Source organism: Onychostruthus taczanowskii, unplaced genomic scaffold (assembly GCF_017590055.1).
Source record: "Onychostruthus taczanowskii isolate IOZ18803 unplaced genomic scaffold, ASM1759005v1 scaffold53, whole genome shotgun sequence".
NCBI lineage: Eukaryota > Metazoa > Chordata > Aves > Passeriformes > Passeridae > Onychostruthus > Onychostruthus taczanowskii.
In genome coordinates, this window is record NW_024502902.1 from 897,936 (window position 1) to 920,892 (window position 22,957).

Consider the following 22,957-nt stretch of genomic DNA (forward strand, 5'->3'; position numbering starts at 1 on the left):
CCTGCCAGTTCCCAGTAGAAGCATTGCTTGAGCTTATAGGGACATCAGTGACAGCATCTGTGTCCTTTTCATTTCTCTAAGAACCAGAAAACAAAGGGGAGAGGGAGATTAAACTGTTTATCCTACAAGGAAGTGTAGCAAAAATCTGAAAATAGCTTCTCTGTGTGTTATTTTTCCCCCCTAACACCAAGAATGACACTCCTTGAAATATTTAGTCTGTGTAGTATAGTTCTAAAGAAACTAATTGCTTCAACTGTAGGTTGCAAGCAGAAGATGAACGAGAGAAGAATGGATCAGAGGAAGATGATGATGAGAAACCTGGAAAGAGGGTTGTTGGACCCAGAAAGAAGTTTCACTGGGATGACACAGTGAGGTAAGACCAGGAATTTTGACTGACTTTATAAAGGGATCTCCAAAAGGATGTTATTACATGATACTGTTGAATAAATAATTTTTCCCAGAATTACATCTTGGAGAAGTTTTGAAGAGTGTTGGTGTTAAATAAGCAAACTGGAATTCTGTAATGGTGAAACACCACCTTCTCTAACTCAAAAGGAAAATCATCCTGTGTTCAACCCTTTCAAGTTTCACTGCTTGTTTTTCTGCTTTATCCAAATACATGAGAATTTTCTGACTCCAGGACTTTGAGCTTCTTTAGGCAAAGAACAGGTGTGTAAGCCGTATTATAACTGCTTCCCACCTTTCTAGGAATACATTACAAATCACCAATGAGCACTAGACATTTCTGCCACAGAAGGACAGGCCATCAAGATTGGTGATATTGATTTGGCAAGCCTCCCAATCTGACAACTAGAATAATGCATTAATCTTAACCTCTTCTGTTCCCTCTGAACACAAATTCTTTATCTCTCAAGAGTAGCACAGATTCTTATTTGAAGTGATCAGATAATAGAGTTTGGTTTCTTAGAACAAATTTTTCTGAAAACTGAGATGACTACTATTTGAAATAATCTAGACTTTTAAGCAAGCACATCTTTCTAAATTAGTAGTTTCTCATGCAAGATCTAAGATAATTTTAATATAAATGTGTGTGTATATGTGCATGCATGTATTACTAAAAGGGACTGGTGGACTTCTCTCAATGAGTCTTTTAAGTATGTGAAGACAACAGGGAAGAAAGCTTCATTAAATATGTACAAGCAGTACAGCTTGGACTGACCTGGAGGAGAGAGGTACTTAAATCTGTTGCTTTCTTTCATTCAAGAGGCTCTGAAAGTATGATGTTGCTTATCTGTGTGCACTTCTGTATTTTTAACAACAAAAGACAAAATCTCTGTCAGAAAGAATCCTCTATTGAAGTGCACAGTGTAGAAAGGATTTCACTTTCTTTCAGACAAATCAGAGGTCACTGTGAGCAAAGTGAGAGGAGATGTTCCAACTATGAAAAAACCACAGAGAAAATGTAAAACAAATTACAAAATGATAGTAGGATGAAAATAAGAGCAATAGAGTCTGCTGGAAATGGAGAAGTGACAATGGTAGAGCATAGCAGCTTGTAGTAGCAACACTTGGTACAGTATAAACTTAGAAAAAACACAGTTGGAGCTGAGCATTTCCTACAGGTATCAGTAGACAGCAGCTTCAATTTCTTGCCTTTTTCTGCTGAGCTTTTGAAAGGACTGTGTCTTTCAATATATTTTTGTTTCTTTTTTTTGCAGGTCTCTTTTGTGTAATCTTGTCAAGATCAAGCTGGGATGTTATGAGCTAGAGCCAAATAGAAGTCAGTCTGCTGAAGATTACCTCAAAACCTTTATGGAAACAGAAGTGAAACCACTTTGGCCTAAAGGCTGGATGCAGGCAAGGTAAGATAACTACTTTAGGTATTTACTCATTTTGATGTTAATGATTTCTTCAGTTCCTATTTATTGTATTACATTTGACTCAACCATGTACTATTGATATTGGTTGGAACTTAGGCGTGTGTTTCTGAAGCTGGAATAGTTTAGAAGAACAAATATTTTTCTAAAATGAGTTTTCTGTCTTGTTTGTAAGCCCGAGAGTGAAAAACCCACTGTTTTGCTTGGACAGCTATTTGCTTTTATCTTCTCCTAGAGACTGAATTTCCTGCCACTTCTAACACAGCATGAAGCTTCTTTTGAGGAGAAGGGTGGGAGGGTAACAGCTTGGAAAGTTCTTTGTGATATAGGAAGTGATAATGATCTGGAAATCAGTTTTGCCTGTATGTTGGAACACTGCATTATTGGACTGCTCACACAGGCTTTAAAATTATAGGCTAGAATTTTGATGGCAGTGTTCTCAACAACCTTAAGATTCTTGCTCTCCATTTCTTGTTTGCAGTTGGGATGCTCTGTTTTACAGCAGTTAAAAATACACCAGTTTCTATACTTGCTTCTTCCAGACATAAGAAGAAATAACCACACAAAAGAGAGGGAGAAATAAAATGGGAGCAATAGTAAACTGTTTTGAAATGCAGGTTTGGCAGAGATTTCTAATGGTTTGGAGTGAAAGAGGAGCAAGTATGATTTGGCATGAGTTCTTTCTTTCTGTAGCACCCACTGCAAAAGATAATTTCATCAAACCTCAACGTGATTGTCAAAGAATTGTTAAGGGTGGAAGGTACCTCATATACTGTTCTGTCCTTTCTTTGTACCATGTCTGATTTCTGTCCTTTTGTAGTACTTAAAATTGTGTCTTTAACCTTGAAGGACGATGCTTCAAATTACTGGGCCTTGTGATTAATTTTGAATTTTCATTTCCAAGTTGAAAAGATTATGGAATGGATAAAGCACCAAGAGAGAGGTGGGAAGGGAAATATTCTGAAGCAGCTGTATAGGTCGCGAGGTGGCACATTAAACATGTAACGAGGAATGTTGGTTTTGCTCCATGATGTTCTTCATAGGTGTTCAGTAGTCTCTGATGGAACAATGCAATATAGATTTGGAGGTTAGTGTGGTGACGAAAATGTGAAAATGGAGCTGGAAATAGAATTGGAGAAGTAAGGCACTGAACTGTAGTGAGAGGATCAGTGTTTTCTTACCAGGTCACATGAGATTTTTAGATACTCTGATTTTTTGTAATTATTGCAGCTGTGTAGGTTGTGTTATCAGTGGTGAAAAGCTCTTATTTAGACAGCTGTTCATGATGTGGTCAGTGTCAATGTAATGGCAGTGCTGTTAGAAAATGTTGTCTCTCCTAGTTTGCCTATGTGGAAACAAGGAAGGGGCCAAGTTTTCATTGTCTGTTCATAGCTGCACTTGAATAGTAGGATAGATAGCTGCAGGATAGATACAGCTCAGCAATCATTTTCACTTTCCACTTGGCAACTGAGGAGCTGAAAACATTGAATAACAGCATGGCAACTATTGGGATTTGTCGTACTGGCTCATGCCATTCCTTGGCTCTGTAGTAATAGGTGTGTGTAAGTCCAGTGTAACTGAAGTCAGAGAAATTATACACAATAGTCTCAAGTTTTTCTTTTACTAAACTTTCAAAAACTTTTACTAAAGTTTATTCAGTACTAAAAATACTGGAGAAAGCTAGAAACAAGCTTGGCTACTGTGTTCAGCCTTTTATCTTCTGTGCTTTAAAAAACCCCACAAGAGATTAATAACCACAAACCCAAGCCTATGGATCAGTGTGTTGGACTGTAGTGTGAAGAGTTTACAATAATCTTTTATTTTATGTTGGAACTATTTCATTAGTCTTTGAGGAGAGAGCATTCTGAGTGTATTTTTTCTGTCCAGTTGAAGGAAGCAATATTCTCTTATGTTGATTTTTGCTTGGCTGTTTACTGAGGTATTTTGAGCATAAACGGAAATTATTATTTTTTTAGATCTTCTGCTTATGGATGCCAAGACCTATACCATGAGAGCACTGCAAAGTAATCATTAGTTCCCTTGGGAACAGATAATCAAAGGCTGGTTCTGAAAACCAAAGGATATTTGGGTATTTGGTGCTCATATGCTGTTTGTCACTGTAAAATCATTTCATGTTTCTTTTCTCACCACTCTTTTAGGATGCTTTTTAAGGAAAGCCGAAGTGTTCACAATCACCTCACTTCTGCTCCGTGAGTATAAATAGGGACAACTTGCTTGACAAGATCTTTAGATTGTGCAGAGCATCTTTTCTCATCTTCCTGCTACCTGTTTTAGACAGAGGGAAGGAAAGGGAGGTACTTTGGGACTTGCTTGAAGATACTTACAGTGATGCTTATAATCTTCTTTAATGCTTTAATTTAGGCATATAACTGTAATGTTCTTGTGGCATTATATTTTAATTCACTTGTGAAGTGGCTAGATAACTCCATGGGTATCAATCCTTGAATTAATACCTTTTATTCAAAGCATTACACATTGCCTAAATTTTGACATCCAGCCTGTTAAACTGAACTCTGACTGCAATACTTCCTGCTTTGTTCTTTTCCTCAAAAATATCTCTAATCACAGAAGTCTGTGTATCTCAGTGCAATTTTATCTTCTTCATATTCAGACAACACTGTGTGCCTCTCAGGAGCTGTCCACATTCAGTCAGAATTTAAATAAATTGTTATGACTTTAAATAACACCACAGTTGCAACTACTGTGATAAATGTGATTAACATAGGATATTTTTCTACATAACATCAAAACTGAGTCATGGTCCACCTACAGTGAAGTCTTTTTTTAACCAGGTGTATTTCTAGTTGCTTAGGAAAGAATCAAAAATTGCCTGCAAGACGTAAATCTATTGATTGCCCTTGAAGAAATAAAGTGTGAAATGCTGAACCTCTTAAGTTGAAGCCGATAACTAATAATCCTTAATGCTGTCCTTGCTTGCATAACTGCAGTTTGTGTATGTTGCAGAAGAAAATCCGACAGTTTGCTAAATTACTTCTTGCAACAAACAGATACAACTGTTTTAATAGTTGATAAGCAACAAACCACTTTTGTGGGGGGAAGGAACAACTGTTTTTATCCAGTTTGAAATAAATAAGAATAGGAAGCATCCTCCTCAGGGACAGAAATGTCAAAGTAAAAAGTGAAATTATATTGCTATTCTAGAAGACTTCCATGTAGACAAAGCTCTGATAAGTAGGCAAACTCATAATATTAAGAGGCTGAAATTAATTGATATTTTGAAGTTCTTCTAAATCAGAAAAATAAAGCCAGCTCTCTGGATATATCCTAATCTGTATGTCAGGTTACATCATCAATTCAGTTGATTTTGCAACTAATTTACATACAGATACATTACCAGAAAAATGAATTGATAGTGTGCTGTTTTTCTTTCCCCCTACATTTTAAACCATTTTTCATTTCAAGGATGTTTTATTATTAAAGCTGGACTCCTGTAGCCATCATTCTAGTTTATTGGGGTATATAATTAGGATAACACTTCAAATGAAAATGCTATCGTTTTTGGTCTTCTGATGCACGTTTGTCCCTTCTGTTTTAGGGCAAAGAAGAAGGTGATTCTGGCCCCTAAACCCAAAGCAAAGGTAAGAGCCTATTAAGATATCTGAACACCCACTTAATGGTCCAGTATGACCATTTGATACAACCTGTTTCTGCCTCTGATCCTGAAAAATTCTTGCAGAAGGTTTGTCAGGCACTGCTTATTGGCTTGGTGGTGCATTACTTCAGAGAATGGAGTACAAAATACCTTTGTATAGCTTTGCCACTTCAAGCTGTATAGTTTGACTATAAAGAGGTACTAGTTCCAGTGATGTTTCACATTTTTTAATGTGTGTTTTGTGTGTTTTCAGTTTGTGTTAAAATTGGCAACGCTGGAAAACAGTGTGGTTGGAAGGATACCATAGTTTAGAGATCCTCATTAGACATTACCAGATGTTGTCTTAATTCATTAGCAGTTTTACTAAGTGATCAGATTAGCTATCCTATTCTTCACAGCACTGGTTATTCTTCACTGTATGGGACACTTCTAGTTATGTGCAGTAACAATGCTAGATTTTTAAATCCAAATATTGAATTAGCACACGTTGCTCCGGCACCTAGATATCTTAAGTATCTTAATATGAAAATTTCAGTAGTAGATCTTTGGTTTGTCTGAATTTACTGAATAGAAGTATTACACTAAAGATTACCTTAAATCAGTTTCAGAAAGACTATTAAACCTGATGTTTCCTATCCCTTCATTTTCAGGACTCCAGTCCAAAAAAAGAGCAGAAAACCTGTATGTCTTCAGTCAATTCCAGTTGTGCTACTGTACTGGGTTCCAGTGCGGCTGTGTGCACCCCAGCCAGCTCTAGCTGCACAGCAGCTCCGGAGACGATCTGCTTGGATGACTCACTGGATGAAGACCTCTCTTTCCACCCACCCTCACTGGACTCTGTTTCTGATGCTCTGGCAGTTATCAATAATGGTGCCAAGGGATCACCTCTTGGGTCCACCATAGACACACCAACATCCAGACCTCGCCCGGGGCTGAGGGAAGAGAAGCTAGCAAGCATTATGAGTAAGTTGCCTCTGGCAACTTCAAAGAAAGTAGAGCCCACTCAGACATCCCATTCATCAAGTCTTATTGCTGGTCACACAGGGCCAGTACCAAAGAAACCCCAGGACTTAGTTCACACTGGTATCTCTTCAGGCCTTATTGCTGGATCTTCAATTCAAAATCCCAAGGTTTCCTTAGAGCCTTTGCCAGCCAAACTACTTCAACAAGGACTACAGAGGTCAAGTCAGATCCAAGCTGCTTCCTCCTCTTCTCAGACTCATGTTTCTTCCTCTAAGACTCAAGCAGCTATTTCCACCTCCTCTCAAAGAACCAAGGATATCTTGGTATCATCTGTTGAGGCTCAAGGTGGTACTCCCTCAGCATCACAAGTGACAAAGGTGCACCAGCATTCAGCTGTACAACAGAAATACGTATCTCCCTTACAAGCAACTATTAGTAAATCACAGACCAATCCTGTGGTGAAACTGAGTAGTAATCCCAAACTCTCTTGCTCATCACCAGTCCTCAAGGCTCAAGATAAGTCTGTAGTGTATCGCCTGCCTTTGTCTAATCCCTCATCCGGAAGTGGCTCTCAAGTGTCTCACCCACTGGTTTCTCGGACAACATCCAGCACCTCTACCTCTAGTAACTATTTAGCCAAGGCTATGGTGTCACAAGTTTCTTCCCAGGGTTTCAAGCCTCCCTTCTCCATGGCTGCCTCTCCCAAACCTGCTGCCTCTCCCAAGCCCACTTCATCTAAGCCCTCTGTGACACCCAAGCCCAATGCATCACCTAAATTTTCATCCAAGTCCACCTCATCCCCCAGGCCTGCAACAACACCCAGTTCTTCCAGTTCAAGTGCACTAGTTTCCCAGAGTAGTCACTCCAGCAACAACCCCCTTCATAAACAGACCAGTGGTGTAAATATCAGCAGGCAGTCTCCCACAGTGAATTTGCTGTCCTCTAATCGCACCTCAGGCCTTCAGCCTGCAAAAAACCCTCAGGCTTCTTCAAAATTGCCCAACTCTTCTCCTTCTGGAACTGTTGGTAAAAATAATCTGGGTGGAGTTGGAATGAATGTACCTGCCAGCAGAGGCAGTAACCTTAACTCAAGTGGAGCTAGTAGGACTAGTCTGTCTGGGGGAGCAGGAAGTGGAACACAGGGTGCTACTAAACAATTGTCAACTCCACACAGACCATCTTCTGCCTCAGGGTCTCCAGTTGTAGCAGCCAGCGTGCAGGTATGAATCAAACGAGTTTACATTTGAGCCTTACATGAATGTTTATCACATTTGTTTTGTAAACATTCTTAGTATATTTTGTCTTGATTGGTGTCATAAATTTAGTTTTTTACCTTTCTAAGCACAATACCGGTACTGATGAAACTATTTCACACTGAAGAATATATATTTCCAGCTGATGTGAAATGCAAGGATCAGGGTGGATCAAATCCTTACTGTAAACTGTCAGTCTATACTGTGGAAAAGAATTCACTTTTTTTCTTTTAACAGCACTATAAAAGGTAAGCTTTGTGTGACCATATTTTCAGGGGATGTGGTATGTACTTGCATTATTTGATTTGTGTATTATCTCATATTTACATTTTTGTAATGATGGTGGTCATGTAAAAGGTGTCTTCATGCATTTGCTGTCAGGCTTCATGATTAACCTCAAAACTAGAGCTCTGTTGCCTGTGGTTGAGTGTAATTCGAGACTTCTAATTAACACTTGCAAGTGCTTTTCTTTTGTATTTGTGACTATGTATTTTATTTTGTAGGATCTAGTTAAACTGAATGAGACACCCCATGAATATATAAATACCCTAGAAACTGAAAGCTTATGCTATCACTAGAGACAAGACAAATCAAACAAAACAAATCTTTGGAAAATACTGTTGTTCTAAAATATATAAACCTATTATTTGCCCAGAAGACAACCTGCTTTTCCAGGTTGTGTTCTTCTTACTGGGAATGCTTAATTACTGAGATAATTTGATGTTTTCTTCTCTCTAATGCTCTCTATGCTGAAGTCCTCAATACTTAAGAAAAGTAATACTGCTTTGAATTATGTTCTTGGTGTACAGCAAATGAAAAACTTAGCGTTCTGAACAGCGCACATTGCTGTTGCATGGGAGTTATGTATACTCGACTTCTGGCAAAATGTTATAATCTTTTTGTTTGCCATCAAATTCTTCTTAATGCAGTTGAATAACAGGAGGAAGATGATTTTTACATGGCACTTCTATGGTCTTCCATCCTACTGTACTGAAACAGTTAGCAGTAAAAGTCTGGCGGGCTCTGACACAGCATTCACTTATTCTGGGTGCTTTGAATGGCAAAAAGATCCACAGCTTGGATGCTGTGTACAGGCCACTGAGGAACCACACAGGGTCTGCAGAAGAGCTGAGCCAAGTACAGTGCAGTTTGAGTACTCTTGAAGGTGCCTGGAGGAGACAAAAAGGGCTACAATGAATGGACTGTGAAGAGAGTTGTTTCTTCCTGGTGCAATCAGCAGAATTCAGTGGATGCAATACCTGTGATGTAGAACAAAATGTGAAATGGGTGTGGTAGTGCTTAAAGATGACTGAGAAGGGAAGTAAGCAGTGTTTTGCTGGATGATGAGGTGAATTCTGGCAAACCCTCCTGTAGTTGAAGGCAAGGAATTTTTTTGTTAGAAACACTGATCACCGAGTAATGAATTTTGGCCACAGTCCTACTGAAGAGCACTGAAGTGTGGGGGTGTGTGGTGAACTATCAAGTAACATGAGTCCATACTGTAATACAGCAAAATAAGGTGTGTTGGCATATGGAAAGCGGTAAATCAGCTAAAGGCACTGAGCAGCATGTGGTATCACTAAAATAATTATTGAGACCTTTCATGTGGGTTTTTTTGATACTTCAGAAATTGCTTTCATAACCTAAAAATGGTTCAGAAGAACAGTATGAGATCAAAGAAGATAAACCATGGAATAACGCTGTTGCTGCTGTGCACTGTGAAACTTAGTGAGTGGAGATACATTCAAGGAAAGATTAGAATTAAATTACCTCCCAGTTCAAGTACACTAAAGGGGAAGAGATTTGTGATCACAGAGGTTTTTATTTAGCTATAAAGGTGTAATGGCTGGCTGCTGAACCAACTTCAATTCCAGACTAGTTTTTAGGAACAGTGTACTAAGGACTTAGTTACTCCTCTTAAAACTTTACATAAGACTGAAAGTGAATTTCCTTTCTTTTAAGGCCTTAGGGATTTAATTCCTATTTGAGATGCTGTTAGAAGATGAGAATGGTACCTGCGTTGTTCATTATAATATTCTGGTCTGCTTACATTAAAGATGAAACTAGATTATTTCATGTGATAATAAAGGTGTACTTAACTAGGAAGCTTCCAGGAAATGTTTCCCTCCTTTCCACTTCTGACTGACACAATTATTTACCAGAATACAAGTTTATACCTGCTGAAGCCTCACAGAAAGTTACATCTTAAGGACACAAAGCCAAAGAGTACATGTGTGATTTCCTTAAAAAGCTCTACCTGCCATTAGTACTCTTGAGCAGAATCTAGCTTAGACTTCTGAGGATCTTAATGACTCAGATTTACATGACCAGGATGAACCCTTTTAAGAACTATTGTACATGAGTTAAATAGAAACATCTGAACTGCAGTTCCTTTAGGCTATGCTCTGTAGCTCTTTTCTTCACTGTACTTCTCTCTCCTTTTTGAGTGAGTAAGCAAGATCTGGGCAGAGCACTTTCCAAAGTTTTTGAGGCATTTTTCAACAAATTCACAGTTGCAAAACATTACTGTATTGCTTTTATTTTGTTGCCCTTTACTAGATTACACAGACAATGAACAGTTGTCAATTTTCTGTACATGAGCTTATTGTGAAAATAGTACTTTTAAAGGCAAAAGAGAATAATAGTGTCTTGATACTTTTCATTCTTTTTTTTTTTCTACTTATGGGATAGAGTGTGTTGTAGAAGTTGGTACCTTTAAGATGACCAATATAAACACTTGCTAGGGACATCACCTGTGGGTAAATGCCCTTTACAGGGTCACTGTTTTAAAATACTGTGTTTTCTCATACGAAGAAACTGTCCTTTCTTTAGCTGCTTTCATCGGAACATCTTAAGACCAAAACTGGTAATAAAAATTTTTCCATGCTAGGAGATTTCATTACTTTGCGTTTTCTGTAAGTTGTTATTACAGAACTCAGTGAAATGTCGTTTTCATTTTAAGCTCATGTGTTCATTAAAATGATTGTAAGTTTTGGGTTCAGTAGAGGCTTACTTGTAAAAATGCACAGATTTGAAATCCTATTCTGTCGGAGTCTTTTTAATTCAAATAACTACAATATCTGAGTTGGAGTCTGATTCAAAGTGCTCTCTATACTAACTGTTTTGTAGTAGATAATTAGAGAACTGAACATTAGCATATGAAATTACTGTATATGCAGTGAAGGCAAGATTGTTAAACAAGAATGAGCTGATCTGCTATTAGAGGAATTAATGCGATTTGGGAGCTGTTGTAGCTAAAATGTTCTGGCTAATCTTGCATTTTTATTTTAAAGCTGCAGTGAATTTAACTTCATTTTGACATATAGAGTGGAGAGATTATTTTCCTTTGCTTTTTCCTCTGACATGTGCATACATACCTTTACATACATATGTATGTGTGCATTTTGCTAACCTGACTTCTTAAGTTTGGGGATTCTTGCATATGAATCTTAATTTTCAGAATTCATTGTTTCTCTGCAACCTCTTTGGAAAAAATGTTCTGTTAAGACCCAGGTTTGGAAAGGGGAGAGGTGTAACACTGTAGTTCTGAAGAACTTCAGATCTTGGGTAATTTCATATTAATAACCGAATAGAAGATATTGTATTACATTGTGACTGTAGAGCCAGTACAGAATAAGGAGATCAAGGAAATTACCTGTAAGGCTGATGAGAAAAACATGATAGATGAACCATACTTTTATGTCTGAATGTGCAATATAATTGTGCTTGCTTAGCAAATGAACACTGGGAAGACTTCCTGGGTGGATAAGTGGATATTCATTAATAGTTTAATATACTTCTCAACAGAGCAACACTTAACAGAGAATAGTTGATTTTTATACCCTTAAAGAATACAATTCAGGTCTTTAAAAATCTTGAAGTACTGCCTTTTTTTTTTTTTTTTTTGCATAGTCAACAGCAGGAGCATCGTTACTGGCTAATGCCTCACCTCTGACTCTCATGGCATCACCCCTGTCTGTGACCAGTCAGAATGTGACGTCTGCACCATTAACTCCTTTTGGGATGCTGGGTGGCCTTGTTCCTGTGACTGTGCCCTTCCAGTTTCCCTTGGAGCTGCTTGGCTTTGGGACGGACACAGCTGGAGTGACAACCACCTCGGGATCTACCTCAGCGGCTTTCCACCACAGCCTAACTCAGAGTGAGTGGAATTATGACACTGTGATATAAGGAAAGATGCATCCTTAAAATGGAAATGGAGTAGGGAAGCAAAAAAGTCCTGAGACACTTGGATTTGGTTCATAAAAATCCCTGCAGGAGAGTAAATGGGATTCCATCTGGTAAAAACTTTCTTTATAATACCTAAGTGTTATAAATCACCTTTGATAAGCTTAACTTCATTGTTATATTCATGGTATATGTTTAGTTTTGAACATACTTCTTTTCGGTTAACTTCTAATAGCTTATTTTTAGAAAGGAGTGTAGTTTAAAAGCATTCAAATGTCACAGTTCAAATAAGAAACTTAATATGGTGATTCCTCAGAGTAGCCTTAACTCAATCTCAGATATCAAACAGCTCTCTTATTAAGAACTGTCAACCAAGGTGGCATTTACTTTTTCTGATTGCTTATAAAGAAGCTATTTGTGTTCTTAAGCCATATAAAATGTTGGTCTTTCTGCCAAACCAAGTTATATGAAGAGTTGCATCCCAGTAGCAAGGCATGATCCCTGCTCTGACTTTTGACTAACTATGTTTGAATAGGTTTGTCTTTGTTGACTTATTCCGGGCATCAGAATGCTATCAAGTATTTATTCTTTGTTGTGGAGATAAGCCTGCTACTACAGCTACACTATAAAAACAAAAACTTATTTCACAGAGACTGCCTCTCTTCTCAAGATTTATTTTTTATCTTTGTTCTCCCTTTTTTTTCCCCCAGACTTACTGAAGGGTTTACAGCCAGGTGCTCAGCATGCAGCAACGCTGTCTCACTCACCTCTGCCTGCTCACTTGCAGCAAGCTTACACAGGTAAAGACATGATATGTTTCTTACTACTTTTTTTTAACTTTAAAAGTTAGATTTCTGCCTTAGCGTGAAATGTAATCTACACCAGTATTTAGTTTAGAGAAGACACAACACAGGGACAAACTTTGTGAGCAGCTGGCAGAACTTAGTCTATTGTAGCAGTGTTTTGGAACCTGAGTGACTTTCTTTTCCCCCTACTTCTCTTTAATGTCAGGAACAAAAAAAAAAAAATTAAAAAATTCCAATACTTTACTGCAACAATTCTAGAAACTGAAGTGTACAAATTCAACAAGTGGGGAAAAAAGGAATAGTACTTAATGGACACTAACATGGTTGTTTATAGGCTGCATAAAGTTTTTTTTCCATTAAAAATTTTAATTTCTCCTTTGAAGGAGAAACTGACCTTCCAGCTAAAAGCTTTTTTCATGTTTCTTATAAGACTGTATTCACATGTGAATGGTGGGATGGTTTGTTAATGGAATGTCTGCTCTTCTTAGGAATTTTATGCTTGACAGGAGATACTTTGGTTGAGAAGAGAAACTTGAAACAGAACATTTTATTTTTCTGTTTGTAACGCTTAGAGGAGGAACATTTTCAGCAAGCTTTAGAAAGTGCAGTTTAGAGTGTACACCTTTCTTTGTCACCTGTGTATGTGTTTTCAGGGGGCCAGGAGGAGGAATGGGAAGGGTGGCAGCAGTTTGGTGGACATTGTTTGTTCTTTGAGAGTTCTCAGTACCAAAAAATTGGGCAGTGTTTTGGTATGAAGCTTGATATATCAGGTTTCAACAATGCCATTTCTAATAAATGATCCACAGAAAAGATGCAAAGTCTTCCACTCAGTAAAGATAATGTACTTTTTGCTGATGCTAAAGCTGAACCTGCCGAATTCCTGTCTCTCCTACTGTAAGTTACAAAAACAAAAGTTCACTCATGCTTTTATTCTTCCTTTTTGTTTCTGTCTCTCAACTACAGATGGAGGCCAAAGTAAAGGGGACACTAAGTTACAGCGGAAAAACCAGTGACTTCTGGACAAGCAAGGGAGCTGAAGCAGTTCTGGTTGGCTGACAGAATCTGCCCAGTTGGGAAAGTGCTTATTGTCACAGGGCTGCTGTTTCTGTCAATGTTTACATATTCTGATCCTAAGCACTGTGGTGAGAGGAAGAAGAAAAATAAAACAATACTTGATCAAAGAGAGAAGGAAAAGGAGGACTGGTCCTCCTGGTCATGCAGACTGGTCATAGTTTGATATTGCCTAAAGAAACAACTTTTTTTTTTATCTGCTCTGATTGGCTCTTAAAAGAAATTGATCGTCAAACCCACAGCAGCACCAACATTTTGTTTCTGGGTGAAGTCCAATGAAAAGTGGAAGTGGTGAAAGGTGCTAGAATAGGTTTCTCCATTCATTGCATAAGGTGGAATCATCCACTTCCTTAGTGCCCAGTATAAGAGTATGTGTAGGTCCTAAGTGTACTATATGGTTGTGGACCAAAGGTTGTGTAGAATAGAGATGGTGCTGGGATACTTTGCATTATAATTAAACCTTTAGACAAAAGCAGTTTCTGATAATGGGCATTTATCCAGCTTTAGAAGGCTGTTTGGCTTTAGGGAGCCTACAGATGTATGCAGTCTCAATAGAGAATTGTCTTCAAAAACAGATCTCCTGGTACATCAATATGTGAGACACAGACTATTTGATTTATTTTCAGGGTTGTTTTTTTTTTTAGTACAAAAGTTCTTATTTAAGGGAGGAAGGGGATGGAAATTCATTTACATTTACAAACCCACATTTTATTGGTCAGACTAGCATTTCTTTCCCACATTTTTTTTTTTAATCACACTAATATTTCAGTATTTTCATTTGTTAAACTTTCTTTTACCTTTTCTTATTTGCTACTGGAAAGATACTCTATTCATGTCTTTCATGAACCACAACCAGTTCTTTTCTCATTCTCAGGCTTCATCTTTTATCTGACTCCTCCCAGAAGCCATGCATTATATTGATTTGCTAGTTAAAGAAAGCTGATTGTGACATATTCCAGAGTCAGATTAATACTGCTTCAGGCATTAGCCAAAGAGGAGTCGTTCAAAAGCGACCAGAGGTGCCTTCTCTTCTGGGGGCTGAATGGGTTGTCTCCAGCATTTCCAGCCCCTGCTGGCCTGGGGAGTTTTACCTGAACTCTATCTTATGTGGTAGCACAAGACTGCCTTTGTTGTGTTGTTTGGTTTTTTTTTTCTTTGATAGCAATACATCAGCCGGTTCACATGTAAGATTAGGAAGCATCCAGCACGTGTTGCACTTTCGACACTAGGACAGAACATTGCTGTTGAGTCCCTTGAACTGTCAGATAAAAGGTGAGAACGGCAGAAACTTAAATAAGTCATAGGGAAAAGGAGCAAATAAATCAGTATGACACCCTTCTCCTTCAACCCTGAAACATTCCTTGGACCAGAGATGCTGAAATTCTTAGTAGATAGTTTTTCTGGTAGTTTGACTCAGAGATTGAACCAGACACTACTGGTTTTCTCACACCTGTAGAGAGACTTTGACCCCTGAATAATGACTCTTCAATGTATTTTGCTAGATTACTTAGAGCTTGCAGGTTTCTTTTACATGTGATTTATTTTTCTTAGATCAGACAACAATTTCTTTTCTATTTAGAGCTCATTTTAATTTTATATAAATATATATACATAAATTTAAAATAATATATATTGTGTATTTAGTATAAAAATGTTGGGTTGAGCTCAGCAATAAATGTTTTTGCACAACATTTCTGTGAAAGACAGATTGAATTAAGATGCATTAGTTCATTAGTTTCACTCCACAGCATCTGCCAATTAAATGCTTTTTAGCTGGCACTAATGTTTTGTATGTGGTGTGTTGATCAGATAAGCTTGCATCTCCACCAAGTTTTAGAGTTGAAACACAAATGCTATGTAGACCCTGGCATTAATACTGCACAAATTCTGTCGAAATACCATAAACTATTTAGAGTGCAAGCTTCATCTGATATTTTTTCTCTTTTCTCCAGGAAGGGTTGAAGGAAGCCAACTTTGTTTTTTGGGGCCCAACAGTTCTGACAGGATGTTAATTCTCTGAACTGTGTCAAACCTGAGACCTTTACCAATGCATGTAGCTAAGGGAGTAGTGGCAGTGAGCCATTGGGCAGCAATATATTTAAAGGACCCTGTCCTAAGAGAGTTCTACCTCTTCTGTGTTTTCCTCATCAAGGCATCCCATTCAAATTGTCATCTTTTGTCTTCATATTTACTGAAATTTTAGACTGGGAGACTTGGAGCCCTTTATAACTATGACACAAATTCCCTTTCAACATTCCTTTCTTCCTGGAAGTATGCTTCATCTTCAGTTGAAGAGTATCCTCTCTAAATCTTGAGGGTAGGAGTAGTCCTACCTCTGTGTCCTATTGAGCTTCTCAGTCTTGGGAAACAAGTAAACTAATACTTATTGTGGAAATAGATACTAGGATGATGAAAATAAAAGATGACCATACATTGTTTGTGACATCAGTTCAAACAACCCCCCCCCAGCAGGTAACTCTTATCAGTCATTATACTCCTGTTAGTCATTATGCTCCTGAGCGTCTTTTGAATGAACAACATTGGGGATGGGGACCCTTTACTTGCTGTTTCCTGTTCTTCTTGGTTAAATCTAGCCAGGCCAAATCAAAGGAAATAATAGGGTGGTTCCCAGAGACCTTTGCAGGTAGCATAGACAGAATGGGAAAGATTACTGCAACGTTTGAATGCAAAATTAGGTTAATGTTTTACTATTTTCTGCACAGCAGCTCTTCTGAGGACATTTTCCCTCCCCCCAGGTTTTTACTACTTTTTAAGGGCCTTTGTTAATAAATAAACTGTAGTTGTACATATTAAATAAACCCTCAGTATTCACAAGCAATAAGAAAGCCAAGTAGAGCTGTCTTTTCAGGCAGCAGGGCTGAACTTGGTTTGGGGATTGTATATGAGCTAACATGCCAAGCTCTCTGAAAGCCCCAAACAAATGCAAGCAATAACTTCAAACATAAGTTTTAGATGTTGAAATTCTCTGGGTAATATTCCCTGCTACATGATCCAAAGTCCCAAAAACCATGGTAGCTATGTGAAATCATAAGAGACTCTTGCAAAGAAAGAAGGCAGGCTAGATGAAAAAACAGGCTGCAGAGTTTCCTCATACCTTGGACTGTAACTGCAGTGTTCTCCCATTCCAGGACAAAAATGGCCTAAGTCACTTTGTCCAGCCTTCTCTGTTGATTTGAGAAACATGTCTAAATACTGATCAGCTGAGTCACAAGTGCGGATGCTGTGGGTTTCACATCTGTTTTCTGCTAATCAGAAGAAACTTTCAATTACTTGGGTTCTGCTTTGTGTTTGAATCTGATCAAAGTTGTCTGATGCATGGATTTAGGGGTGGACAGGTGCTAAAAGCCTGTTCCTTCCTGCAGTCCCATCACCTGACCCTTCCTCCACGCTCCTTCTCCACTTGGTGCAAGACCCTTGAGGACATGAAAACAGAGAAATCTGCAACTCTCCCAAGCTGCCATCAGTTGTGCGAACCAGTAACCCTCTGGGAGTCACCTTGGACTCCAACTAACTTTATCACATTTGCTGCTACATTCGTAAAATGAACTTTTGGCTGTATTTATTAGCAAATTTTAATCTAGTTTACAGGGGTTTTTTGTTTTCTTTTGATTAGTTTTTGCCCACAGTTGGATTAGAAGCATTTGGGTGTTTGGGTTGATGGGTTTTTTGTTTCAGTTTTTTTGTTGGTTTTTGAGTGAATTAGTGAAAGCACAGTGGTCCCTCTTCTGCTTTTGTTCTGGATTTTTTTGAAGATGGCATTGCAGGGAAAACCTACAGCTAAGACCAACTGTGGAAGGCTTTCTCCCACACCTGACTTCCATATTTTGCTGAACTGGGGGGAAAATCATTAAAGGGACACTTGTTTTTTTGTTTGGGCTTGTTAGTTGTTTTGTTTTTGGTTTTTTTTGTGTTTTTTTTTTTTTTTTCATAAAATGAACCAGAAGGTTAAAGCATTAGGCAAACAACTGATTCATTAACACTTTATGCAATTTTAATTTTATAGAAAATTTTTAAAATGTTGGTAGACTTTGATTGGTCCAAGTTCTGGTGAAATGGCTGTTACCCTTCATGACTTACTTGATTCAGGCCTTTGTCCTTTGTTTAAGTGCCTTTTTTTTGTTTTGGTTTGTTTTGTTTTTTTTTTTAATTTTATTTCTCTACCCTCTTTAAACTTTTCTCAGCGATCCTGAAGTGCTGGAAAGCATTTTGGAGGAAAATCTTAAGCTTGCCAAGATGGCTTTATGCTGTTAAACTGGGGGTTTTTTCCCTTTTGTAAAGAAAAAAAACAAAACTAAGTGTGTAATGTGTGTAACTTCATAGCTGCTGTGCTGTGGCATTGATTCTGTGTGCTTGTGCATTCTCTCTCACATGTGCACACACACACACACACACAAGCAATATTCCTGAAACCTGTTCATCTTTCTCCATTCTCCTGGCTCTGTTTAATGCTACTTCAAGGTTGAACATTTGTGCAAAGATGACAGTACAATAAAAGAGTGTGTGCATGAGTGTGTGTAAATGTGCATGAGAGAAAGGAAGTGGCTAATGGGAATGAAACTTGTTGCATTTTTCTCTGAAGGTTTTGAATTTGTTTCTTAATTAGGTCATGAGTAAAACATTATGGGCCCTGTTTGGTAACCTTATTAATGACTGGACTGCTTCACACAATCACTTAGTCTGAGGCAGAGATGTGTGGCTGACAGCCCCAAGGAGCTGGGGGGGTAAATAAAGTTAAAATAGCAGGTTGCAATGTATGTGAATTGAGATGAACTGCAAGAATCTTGTGTGCAGCTGGTCACATCAGCAGTTACTGCGAGGATTCTCATATTTACCAAAGTTGTCACTTTCCACCATGCAGCCTATGTAAGAAAGAATTCTGTAAAACATGCAAGAGTGCAGCTGCTAATTGAGTTTAAAGCTAGCTATGCTTCACATGCTGCCTAAGTCACTTGTCATGACATACTTTTCAAGTTGTACATCTCAATTTGTTGAGATTTCATTAGTGGTTTCTTCTCTTACTATAATGAACAGTAAGTTCATGTGTTCTTAGCTGCAGATGAACCCTCATAATAGTATCTGTGCTTGTTTCCTTCTCAGACAAAATTAGCTATCTGCAATAGATGATCTAGTGATTTTAACAGCTTTGTGCTGAGGATCTATCTAACTTATGATTATTATAAACATGAATAGCTGAAATTAGCACTTCACTTGTGGACCAAGTGCTAAACTTAAGGTAACATGCAAACGCATCACTAGACTGTTCTAGTTCTGTGATGTGCTTCCCGTAGGGAAGATCTGATTTTGAGTTGCAATATGAAAAGGAAGCATTTATTTTACAGAGTTGGAATAGAATGATGAGTCCTTCATGGGTGGAGAACCAGTGTGGAAAACAGAAAATACAGTACTGAATATGTTCCTGTGGCAGAGAATAGCCTAACTCAGTTCTTGGCTTGTCTTCACATTTGAGTTAACCCGTTACACAAACTATGCCATAAGTGGATTTCTCCTACCAATCTGTTGGTGCCAGTCAAAGACAGGACTGTTGCTGGTAGCTCAGCCAGTTGGGGTGGTACTTGAGGGTGCTTCTTAATCTGTTTTAGGGGTATCAGTTAAATTACTTCAGTGAAGTTTACCACATTCGCCAGTTACGTTGTTCAGTTCCTTTCGAACACACATCCTGGGCTGATCTGTGAGATGAGGAATATACAGCTGGTGATGATGGCTGACTGTTGCAGTCTTTAACAAATGCAGCTGTTGTAAAAATCTCTGTCTACTGCTTAAGAAATCACTGCCAAAATAAGCAGCCAGAAGTATGCTTACTGGGCCACTGGAAAAATAAATGTTGTGTAGGGGAATGCTTTGTTTGTGGAAACTTCTGGTGAGGCTTCATCATCCTTTTTCTATGATGCAGTGATCCCTTGCTGCTGTAATAGCCTTTTGGGGCTCTAGAAAGCCCTGGTGCTGCTGTGAGTTATGCTGAGAGATCAACGTGGCCTGGAACTGGCCCAAAACTGGGGAAGTACAAAGATTCCCTGCAACTGTTTTTGCACACTCATAAGTAAAACTGCTGATCTTGTCAGTAGTCAAGGATATAGGCTTGTCTTTTGTAGCCATTTTTGACAGCTGTAGTTCTACCCCAACCACCACCATATTTTGTATCTAGAAGTGTGTGTCAGTCTCTTCCACTGCTGTCATCTCCTGCTTAAACAATAACCATTAGCTACTAAGTTTTTATTTATGGTGAAGTAATCCCAACCAAGCAGTGTACACTGTATTTGGCTCCTATCATGCACAATACTAAAAGGGTTTTTTGTTTCTTCCTAGCAACGTGTGCAGATGCATTTTATCAATAGTCATATTTGCATTTGTCTAGTACCAAGAGAAAAAGAGTGGGAGAGAATCAACCAAAACCAGTCAGAAGATGCCACTATCATAGGCCAAACTGAACAGTTGCTGAGGTAGACAGAGCTTCATTGAGACTTAACAGATTTCACCAGTAGGGGAAGAAACTTTTTTGTGTTCTCAGCTTTTTCCAGCTAAAGCCTTAGTTTGATTAGTAGTCACTAATATCAACTATGCAGATAAGTATTTACATGTTTCAGTGTTACATGCATTCCTTTCCCCAGCTACCCCTCTTAACACATATTGAAATTTTACCCAAAGAAAATGGAGTATTTTTGAATGTCTGTAATGCAGAACTTTTTGCTAATGTGAAAAAAAAATTGTATTTTAAAAAAAGAAACCCTTTCATTGATGCAACACGTAGTGTCAAGTGTCATGAAGTTGCTTGAGAGGGAAGCTAAAATCACTTCTTTTGACAGGTTTTAGTCTGAGAGTTTTGTAAAATATTCAGCTCTCAAAATTGGATTAAGAAGCTGCAGAAATGTTTTTTAATGTACAGATTGGCTTTAGGAAGAAACTCGTGAGACATCCCAGGTTTCTTTCCAGCATCAGAAGTGAATTAAATCAATTTCTCACTGAAATGAAGTTGCTTCTAAACAAGGGGAGTTACCAGCTAAATAAAAACTAAATCCCAGTCCCCAGGTATTTCTCACTGGTCTTTTAGTCTTGTTGTATGTAACTACAAATAACAATTTAGCTCAGAGGTGAGAATTGTAGTATGTGTTTTATTGCCGGTGATTCCATCATGTAGCAATTAGTACCATGTTCTTGCATAGTTATCAAGATCTGTACTGGAAATAGATGGAGAAATTTTATTTTTGGACTACTGTTAAAAAAAAAAAAAAAAGAAAAAGAAAAAAAAAACACACCAAAATTTGTTATTAATTTTTACCCCCCAAAATTCTACTGAGGAGTGCTATATTTTAGCAGTTGAACTAGTATCCTTGTTAACATGATTTGTCTCTTGTAGTCTTTTACTGAGAGTTAGAAGCATTTAATGAGTAATCCTTAAAAAGTTGCCATTCTCTAGCTTAAGGTCAGGTGCTTATAATAAAAGGGCATCTGTGATGATAACTTCTGATGATACAAAATCTCTATGTTCAGAATACTTCATTGGGGGAAGAAAACAGGTGAGGGTACAAGTCCCTTTGGGCCTGCCTATTAAAAGAGGGTCAGTGAAGAAGAGTGCCCTGCACAGCTAATGGCAGTGGGGAACATCCCCTCAACAGCAGTTTGGCCTCCGTATCCTTTGTTTGGTGTAACTTTTAATATATACAGATATATTTTAGCAAGTTTGGATATAGCCAGTTTAATTCTATCTGACTTGCTGTGGTCCCCCGGACAATGAAGGGCTGAGAAACTACTTTGCTGCCTTTCACTGGGGAGCTCAGAACAAAAAGCTGGAGGAATTTTTTTTTTTGTTATTAACACATGTTAAATCACAGCTAGAATTCTTTGCATTCCTCAGCTTCAGACAAAGGAGTGCACAGTTACTACAAGATGCCAGACCTGTTTGAGTTGATGATTCCTGTAATGCTTTCCTCAGTCCAGCATGAATTTGTACAAGGTCACCTTCCTCCTTTTAACACTCTGGATCATAGGGCTTAGCAATGGAGAGAGGATCCCAACAGCCCTGTGCTTACCTGATGAGCTCTCCAGGGAAACTGCCCCGTGAAATGCTCCCCTCTTGGTGACAACAAGCCTGAACAACCAAACGCAGCTACATTTGGGTGGTAAGCACCACTTCCATTTGGATTTTTTAGGGAGATGTGTTCCAATAACTTCAAGGGATACTGTGTTTTAAATGTGTGATTTCTTTCCTCTCTCCTTATAAAACTGGACCTGAACACAAGTTTTGAGTTGTTGGGGTTTGTTTTTGTTTTGGGTTTGGTTTTTTTTTTTGTAATAATCTCAGGACCTGAAAGATTGTAGCATTTAGTGTGTCTTAAAAATGATGTACTGTACCAGCCATGGATTTTGTAAATACACCTGTCTCCCTTTTTTGTATTTTAATTTTTTAAAAGTGTGTAAGGCTCTTTGCCAGAGGAACTGGTGCCTGCTTTATCTCCATCCTGAACTGAAGCAGGAAAAGGAAGCTGCTGCCTCAAAAGCCTGCGTCAGTTTCAATGCATATATTGTTGTGGTCAGTTTAATGGCTGTTAGTCTTTTGTTAGTTGGGAAGCTGGTTAGTTCCCTGCACATTCCCAGTTGTGGCTAGCGGAGCCCTGTCAGGGAGGCTAATTTTAACTCTCTTCTGTGTGACTACTTGACGTTTTCACTCCTTCCAGGTACTCAGGTTTCCTATCCCTGAGCAGTCCAATGTTTTCAGAGGTCAGCACTATTGGCCCTCTGTGTGAATAACTGGAGAGCATTTCATTCTATCAGTGCTCCGATCCAAACACAGTCCTGGGGTTCGTATCCCGCAAACCTTGCGGGGAACGCTGCCTTCACCTGTTCCGGAAGGGACTTGCCCTTTTCTGCTTTCCTGAAAAGAGCACAAGCTTTTTTTGGCAGCAGACTTTGCTCTGGGATCCACCCTTGCCGGCAGACCCCTGTTCTGCAGTAGGAGCCTTACTCAATTTGGCGTAGCTGTTCCCTGTCCCTGACTGCGACAGGCTTTTTCATGAGTGTACTTTTCTGTTTTTCTATGTGTCACGTGTCTGTGCTGTATTAAATAAAGAGGAATGTACATATTAGCCCCGTGTCTGTGATTTCTCACAAAAATAAAAATGGCAAAAGGTTTGACTTGAAGGGTTGGCCTTCTTGGGGCTTTTTGTCGGGTTT

The 22,957-nt window shown here is 38.5% G+C and overlaps 1 protein-coding gene across 1 annotated transcript in view; it reads left to right on the top strand.

The window, feature by feature from the left end:
- The window catches only part of UBN2 (ubinuclein 2), a 49,198-nt gene extending 28,150 nt beyond the window's left edge, over positions 1-21,048 (top strand). Inside the window, exons 11-18 of the mRNA XM_041416959.1 lie at positions 260-373; positions 1,680-1,823; positions 3,998-4,048; positions 5,416-5,458; positions 6,123-7,655; positions 11,601-11,847; positions 12,584-12,673; positions 13,643-21,048. Of these exons, the coding sequence (XP_041272893.1) occupies positions 260-373; positions 1,680-1,823; positions 3,998-4,048; positions 5,416-5,458; positions 6,123-7,655; positions 11,601-11,847; positions 12,584-12,673; positions 13,643-13,692 (2,272 nt within the window). The 3' untranslated portion in view covers positions 13,693-21,048. The remainder of the gene's footprint in view (positions 1-259; positions 374-1,679; positions 1,824-3,997; positions 4,049-5,415; positions 5,459-6,122; positions 7,656-11,600; positions 11,848-12,583; positions 12,674-13,642) is intronic.
- Positions 21,049-22,957: the final 1,909 nt, after the last annotated feature.